This window comes from Eupeodes corollae, chromosome 1 (assembly GCF_945859685.1).
Source record: "Eupeodes corollae chromosome 1, idEupCoro1.1, whole genome shotgun sequence".
Lineage (NCBI taxonomy): Eukaryota > Metazoa > Arthropoda > Insecta > Diptera > Syrphidae > Eupeodes > Eupeodes corollae.
The window spans coordinates 88,158,418-88,165,994 of NC_079147.1; the positions used below are offsets into that span (position 1 = coordinate 88,158,418).

A 7,577-nucleotide genomic window follows, 5' to 3' on the forward strand; every position below is an offset into this window, starting at 1 on the left:
GCAAAGATAAAAAAGGAAACCTGAAAAATAAAATTCAGAGAGAGGATTTTGATAACGATTTATTTAGGGGAAGGCGTTTGATTTCAAATTTGTAAATAATTACAGGAAAATATGTCTTAAGAGCTTAATCGCAAGGCTTACAGAATATATATTGAACTAACTTGAATGAAAGGAGGCAATTGAACTCGAGATTCAATAAAATATAAAAAGTCATTCCCCCGGCAAACTTTTCAACAGAGCTGAACTTTGGTTAGGAACTTAACTTGAAGGTAATCAATACTTTAAAAAAAAAAACCTTTATAGTGGAGCGAAACAGAAAATTATGTGTTTATGATAACGACATCATAAAGGGTCTTTACGTTACGTTATATTGGAATCAAGGAAAGGTTTTTTAAAGGACAGAAAATAAAATATGTTTTACTATTTATCTAGCAACGAAGAGTTTCGAGTTCTATATTATGCGAAATTTGAACATTTTTGGTCCTTCGAGCCGGATTTAAAATTTTAAGGAAAGACAAGAAAGTAATACTGAGCTGCAAGTGTGGCCCTTGTTATCATTCGGACTAGTGCTGGGAGTTAATGACGGTTTTGATCGGTACTTTATAACAGTGAGATATCTGTTTATACATACAGATGGAATTCGAACAATACAGGTTTTTTGCTAAAAAAAAATACTACATTTACAGACTCACAAAATTCTACACTGGAAGTATTATAATTTGCTGGATCTTCCATAGATAAATTTAGTTTCCAAATGAATTAACGAAATCAAGTGTTTTTTTCAGACTTTCTGCACAGCACCAAAGATTTTCTTGCGTGGAAAAGCTAAATCAAGAACTGCCAAAACGCATTGCCTATAATAAAGTTAGCAGAATCTGTTCCATTTTAGGTTTCTATCAAATGACAGCAAGAGTTGTGGATTTGAAAATTAACACAAGGAAAAGCAAGATGATTCTCCTCGTTATATTCTCCGACAGCTTTTGACGTTAAATTTTAGTACTCGTCCTACAAAATATTAAGTATCGACACCTTATTTGTCAAATTCGGTTCAATTTGAAAGCTGGAAAAGGGAGACTTAATAAAACAATATGAACATATTATCATGATTTAGAGAACAATCATCGAAAATAATAAAAACAGATTTAGAGTATTTAAAAACGCTAGTAAAAGGTTATTTGCCAGTTTTAAGTTTGGGGATGTTAGCGAAAGAGTGGCAACAATCCGTGTTAAGGTCAAATTCCTCCACCAGAGCCTTATCAACGCGAATGCCAGAACGGAAGATAGGCATGGCACTAAAAAAGAAGAACTTTATGAGCTCCTCACCAAAACCAATGAGCAATGCACCAAAAATGACTAACAAATTCCTTTGGGAGACTTTAATGCACAAGATTGGTAAAGAAGTCATCTTTGGTAGGTCAATCGGAAGAAATAGCCTACACAACATCACGCCTAGAAACGGACTCAGGTCTATCAACTTCCTAGACGAAAAGAACATGGTGCTGAGTAGCACTCCTCTGTCCGAATATCCAAGGGCTCTTGGCGGTCCCACGATGATCGAACGACGGAAGACAATCCTCTGGCACACTTCGATTTCACACGTAAAGATCAGCCAACATATATACATCAACCACGAGGAGAATATTTAACGTTAAAAGACTGCAGCAGGAAGACACCGCCAATGCTTTTCCCGACAAAATATCCTTAAAGCAAAGAACTCGAAAATGGATGAGATGTGTCCGCAGACCCACTTTAAGCTTTGCCAACAGGACACCCACAGCCACCACCGAGGAACCTCAGGTTTGACTCCGAATGTGCTCAGGCAAAAAAAGCCAAAATGGAGGCATAAATACTGTGGCCGCAAAGGAGGACACGAGTCTCCCGTCAGCTCTATGTCGATAAAAGGAGGGATGAGAACCTCTCGCCCAGAAGAAAGAAAAAGTCCGTGGAAAATCGTGAAGTCCAGTAAATCCAAAGATGCTTTAGTGGGAAACAGGTGCGACAAACAATGGGATTCACTAGCCTGCCAGTAGCCTGCAAATATAAGAAGTGAAATACTGAAGTGGAGACGCACGTTATTCTCACACTTGATTTATCCATCGGATGCGAGGGTACCTAACTGTCGTCTTACAGATTTTCGTACCAAACTTGTTTTTGAAGTTGGAATACTTCTTTGTCTGTCGGTAAAATCACTTCCCAAACTCACAACTTGTCTGAACTGCAGGCTGGTCAACAGACTTCCTTCCACTTTGTGCTCGTCATGAAGTTTACTGTAGACCGTTTGTGAGTTATTTACTGAAATGTCAAAAAGATAAAAAAAAAGACGAAGGTAGTGCTTGATTTTTGACCTTCGATCAAGTTCGTAGCAAACCTTACGTTGATCCATGAGATCTACTCTACCCACATATGTATTTGTTATAAAACGAAACAATTTTAGGGCAAACGACATCAATTTTCTCTGCTGAACCAAGTTTGCGGCACTTTACTACATATTTTTCCACAAGTGACAAAATGAACGCCTTTGTTATGCATCCATTTGACATATGTGATGCCTTGAAAGCTTGTGGTGTAAATGTCTACCCTCTTCATTTTTTTTTATCAACTGGTGCAGTCTTTGGAAGATGTTTTCACTTCGTTCGAACCGTACCGCACGACTTCGCATTCCGACCAATAAGCTGATATTGAAGCAAAGCTGAATTGAAAAAGCTGTCGATGTATATTTCGCATCCCAGACCTTCCAGCTTTTCTGTAAGCTGAAGTACAACTGATTAATCAAGGCCATATTCAATTATAGAACTTCGTTTACCTGTATATAGGTCACACTCAAATGGGTAACCTGTTGCTGAATCACATCTCAACCATAACTTGAAGCCCCATTTGACAGTCTTATTCTTTACGTAATGTTTCATAACATTATGTCCCTTGAGTTTTATCATGTGTTCGTCAATTGACTGCTGTCGGGTGTTCCTGAGGGCATTTTTAAATGACGTATTGAAGTGTTCCAACACTAGCCGAATTTTATACGTTCTGTCATAATTTGGGGTATTTGGGTCTCTGTCTTCTTCATTGTTGGAAAAATGAAAGTTCCTCCGTATGTCTTCAAATCGAACTCTTAACATTACATTGGCTATGAAAGATACGCCCATGTTAGGTTCTGTAGACCAATAATCCCTCAATGATGGCAAGATATGATACCCCATAACCAAATTCATGCCAAGAAATACATTCATTTCATCACTTTCTGTGGTGAATTCCCGTCCATTTTGATGTGCGTATCGAACTACTTCTACCACTAAATGCTCAACTAGTACCTGGAAATCTGTTGTTGAACAGAAGATTTCAAAAAGTGTCAATTGATCGGCCACAACTTCTTGTAAGATTTTCACCTTTCCAAAATCAAAATCAAAGTTATGAAAACCATTTGGGCAAACATTTGTATGCTTTCACTTAAAAACTGGTTGATGCTTACCGCTGACAGATAATCCTGTAGACGTTGAAGGCTTTTTTGATGCGCTTGTTGAATCCTGAGGTTGATAAGTCGTATCTTCAATTCCAACATCCAAAACCGCTTGGTCATCATCCGGTGTGAGAAGCCTCTGATCTTCTTCGTCAAGCAGTAATTCATCTTCACCATCGCTATTGTGACCCATCAAAATCTGTTCTCCCTAATTTCAAAAACTCACTTTTCACTAAAAAATACTTCTGCAAAATAGTAGATAAGCGAACGGATCGAATTGACAGTTTCAAATGACTTTGGGAAAAAACAGTATTATAAATGTTAAGTTGCCAATAAAAAAACCATAGAAGGCTCTCTCAGAGACTTCTATATAAAAAAAAGTTCATTCATCTATAAATTAATATTTGTTGTCTTGGGACAAATGCGTCTCCATGGTCATGAAAGGGTTAAGCACTATTTGTCCAATCCATAAGAAAATTTTACCGCCTTCTTTGCGCCAACTACAAAAGCATCAGCATTTTAAAGATCGCCTACGAGATCGTGTCTAGCGTATTATGCAGATACCTGAAGCCATTCACATATGAACTGATTGACCATTATTATGTGGCTACAGGGTTATAAAATTTTTACTGTTCGCCAGATTCTGAAAAAGACCTTCGAATATAACATCGATAAGCATGATCTTTTCATTGATTTCAAAGCAGCCTATGTCAGTGTCAAGAGGAACGAACTATACCGTACCATGTCGAGTTTTGGTATCCCCGCCAAACTGATACGACTTATCGGGATGTCGTTGGAGAATTCTTGTTGCTGCGTCAAAATTGGTAGAGTCTCAACCGAAACCTTCAAAACCACTAGAGGAATTTAACAAGGCAATGCGCTGCCATGCATCTGCTACAATATTGTTCTTAAGAGAGCGATGCGAAACACACCACTGCCAAGACAAATGACACCATCTTTCAAAAATCAGGTATCGAGTCTGAAGTAAGAAACGGGTCTTGTGATTAACGAATATACGAAGTATTTACTCTCATCGAATAGAGCCGATTATGGGTATAACTTCGAGGTGGTAAATGAATATATCTCTCTGGGTCCTGGTGTTAACTCTGCAAATGACATCAGCACTGAAATCAAATCTATGATTCTTTGGACAAAGTAAGCAATACTTTCGTGGTTAAAAGTAGGCAGCAATGGCATTTTACTACTGTCAATAGATCAATTAGCGAAGAAAGCTTTAGAATGATTAAAATTGTATCTATATTTCTACAATATAAAACAACTTTTGAAATTCTGTAACTATATTCTACTTTATTTAATAATCCGTCATTATGTTTTTCAGCATTAAACCTTGAGTAAAGTTAATTAGAAACTTAAATTGCAATATTAATACAAGTTCAAACATTTAATTTTTTTTTGGTTTTTTCTAAGCAAGCCTAATTCAAACATAAATTCAATGTGGCTTTTTTCCAAAATACCAGCTGTAATAAAGTTCCATTATAAAAACCATCGTCGCTATTAACAATCCAGTCTTCAACCATTTCCAAGCAAAAAGTAAATGATTTAAAGTCAACTTAACACAACGATTCAAATCATCATTACCATCTTTTTCTTTGTACATATTTAATTTAAAATTAGCGGCCTTTGCTTGAAAAATTACATCCGAATCCCACTTCTGAATTAATCCAGTTTGCCATATTTCGAAAATGAAATTATTTAAAATTTCTTTGAATGGTGAATGAAATGGTAACAAGAAGCCTATGAAATAGCTATTGACTGGTTGTCGGGCTCTGTGAAATAAACTCTTTCTATACGAGGACTGAAGGTCGATGTAAAATTTACACCTATCGTCGTCGACGATGTAGGCAAAGTTGGTGTCTCGCATCGACACAAGCTTGGGGATAAATAAGGTTGGGTGAATTGTTAGAATGATTTGATCCAAACCCTGCGGCAAGGGATCATCTTTGATTATATTCCATCCGAAAGTTGAAATCAAAACCGAGATATTGTGGTCCACCAGGTCTTGGATGGTGTCATACTGTTTGATCGAGATGTAAACTGTCAAATATGATTGGAAATAAGATACGAACAGTGTTCCGATGATGAATGCAAAAATCAGAACCAGCAAGTGAAACCGATAGTAAACCGGCCTATCGGTTGGTAAATTTAGCATCGTGAGATAGGTGAAACTGAAGCTAGACCATACATCCACATCTTTATCTATGAATGAATCAAGCAGGATTTTAGCAATCGTTACAAATGCAAACATCAATCCAATTGCCATCCACGTCGTTGTCGCGAAGGGCCTCAGGAAGTATTCACTTGGATGTAGAAACCCATTATAGGGAACCATTATTACAATTTTCGAAACTATGAGAGGATAACTCATGTCAAGATTTTTATTTGGGTAACACAAATTCATGCTGATATCGACCTCGTGGCTTAAAGTTGCGTTAACGATACCTTCTAAATCAAGCCTGTTTCTAGCGTTCATAAGTATTTCCTCAAAACTTGCATTGTGTTTCCTCAAGAACTGTACAAAAATTTGGCCAAATCGTCCAGCAATACGTTTTTGTCCGTTTTTATTTGGATACCAAAAAGTTCTTGGCGGATCTGTCTGAACTGTGGTCCGCAGAGCAAAGCCATTAAGATCTTTTAAAGCGTCCGGCAGAAAACGGCTGCTTTTAAATAATTCTAGTATTGGATTGTCAGCAAAGGGCATGTAGGCATAAGACGAAGAATTAGCAATAATTCCGAAGATTCGACTGAACTTATGTTCTCTGAAGAATTCAAAGTACTGACGCAAGATATCTAAGTTTTCAGCTACGACTATAACAAACTTTCGAACTTGAATGTTTTTGATAGCACTTTGCAGTGCTTTGGAACTGTTATGGTTATCAGTTTCGTCAGGACTTTGGTAAACGATGATAACATTAGTTGACTGTCCAGGTCTGCTAAGTGCTTCAGAAGAAGCGAAGATAGATATTGGAATGAAGACCTCAGCTCTCATGAATTCGGTCAGAAATTCACTTTCAACTTCAATGAAATATATTGTAGCTGCTTCACTATTTTCATGAACCCGTACTATCAATTCACGAAGTCTGAGATTATTGGCAAAAATAATTGTTAAAATCGATATAAATACTAAGAATTTAAAAGTATGCATAGTTTTCGTGGCTTTCTCAATTGAAGAGTAAATCGTAACTAAATGTTTGCTGATTTTTATTTCTTAAAATGCATCCTGATGGAATCAGTTTTGAATGCTTTCGTGTGCAACGGGTAATGAAAGCAAACTTATATCAAATGCGGTGGTAGATTCATAACTAGTTATTATCACATGAAAAGTTTAAAACAATTTACGATTTGATATAGATTTACGATAAAAGTAATAGTCTTTTAGATGGAGATTACAGGAATAGTTGCAAGTGAATGGAACAATTGAAAGTAAGTTCTTTTTAGCAACTCTGACACGTGGGGTATTACATCGTTCAAATACGGATCTGAAATGTTCAATTTTCTAAGATTTGATCGAACAAATCAGGATGAATTAAATCGATTTTATTTATGTTGTATTCGAGGTTGATTATGGTTGTGGTTCGTTAATAGGTGTGAATCAGTTGAATCAAATCTTTCTATCACATTGCCAGCAGAAGAAAAGAGCAGCAGAAAAGCTGATTGTAAAGGGACCGGTTTACCAATACTTGACAGCACGTGTGATTTTTCATGATGCTAAATATACACTTTTATAAAGAATTGGTGATGTTTATCATTCCAACAAACAATGGTCACTTACCAACTAAACAAGCCTGGAGAATCCCTACCGCAGTTTTTTTTACCTCTTCTAGTAATCTAAGTCGTTTTTGAAGATGCATTTGATATACAAAAGTTTAATAACGGTCCCTATCATTAAAGTAAGCTTTATCTTTGTAGATATAGATTATAGTAAGCTTTATCTTTGTAGCAATATTATATTCAAAGCTTATTTCGAGTAACTCGTATGGCATTGTTATACCTCCTCCATATGTGTCCTTCTTCACAAATGTGACCAATTTTTATCCGTAAGACTTTACTCTTGAACACGAATAAGAGGATAAGATGTCTTTAAGTAAGGAACAAAGTCCCGGAT

The 7,577-nt window shown here is 36.5% G+C and overlaps 2 protein-coding genes across 2 annotated transcripts; both read right to left on the reverse strand.

The window, feature by feature from the left end:
• Positions 1 to 2,089: 2,089 nt before the first annotated feature.
• LOC129941206 (uncharacterized) lies at positions 2,090 to 3,647 on the reverse strand. Its single transcript, XM_056049779.1, has 3 exons — positions 3,467 to 3,647; positions 2,804 to 3,316; positions 2,090 to 2,292 (listed from the first exon to the last, which is right to left on the reverse strand). The coding sequence occupies exons 1-3, from the start codon at positions 3,645 to 3,647 to the stop codon at positions 2,090 to 2,092; spliced, it is 897 nt and encodes a 298-aa protein (XP_055905754.1).
• A 1,257-nt stretch (positions 3,648 to 4,904) lies between these two features.
• LOC129941213 (uncharacterized) lies at positions 4,905 to 6,617 on the reverse strand. The gene has a single exon (XM_056049790.1). It carries the CDS (start codon positions 6,615 to 6,617, stop codon positions 4,905 to 4,907), a length of 1,713 nt encoding a protein of 570 aa, XP_055905765.1.
• Positions 6,618 to 7,577: the final 960 nt, after the last annotated feature.

What these genes read in the sequence shown, in the direction of transcription:
- LOC129941213 (XM_056049790.1), bottom strand. Translation starts at nt 6,617, where the DNA reads ATGCATACTTTTAAATTCTTAGTATTTATATCGATTTTAACAATTATT.
- LOC129941206 (XM_056049779.1), bottom strand. Translation starts at nt 3,647, where the DNA reads ATGGGTCACAATAGCGATGGTGAAGATGAATTACTGCTTGACGAAGAA. An exon ending in TACAGGATTATCTGTCAGCG is followed by an intron (nt 3,317 to 3,466) that starts GTAAGCATCAAC and finishes GTTCAACAACAG; the next exon opens with ATTTCCAGGTACTAGTTGAG. An exon ending in TGAGTGTGACCTATATACAG is followed by an intron (nt 2,293 to 2,803) that starts GTAAACGAAGTT and finishes TTGACATTTCAG; the next exon opens with TAAATAACTCACAAACGGTC.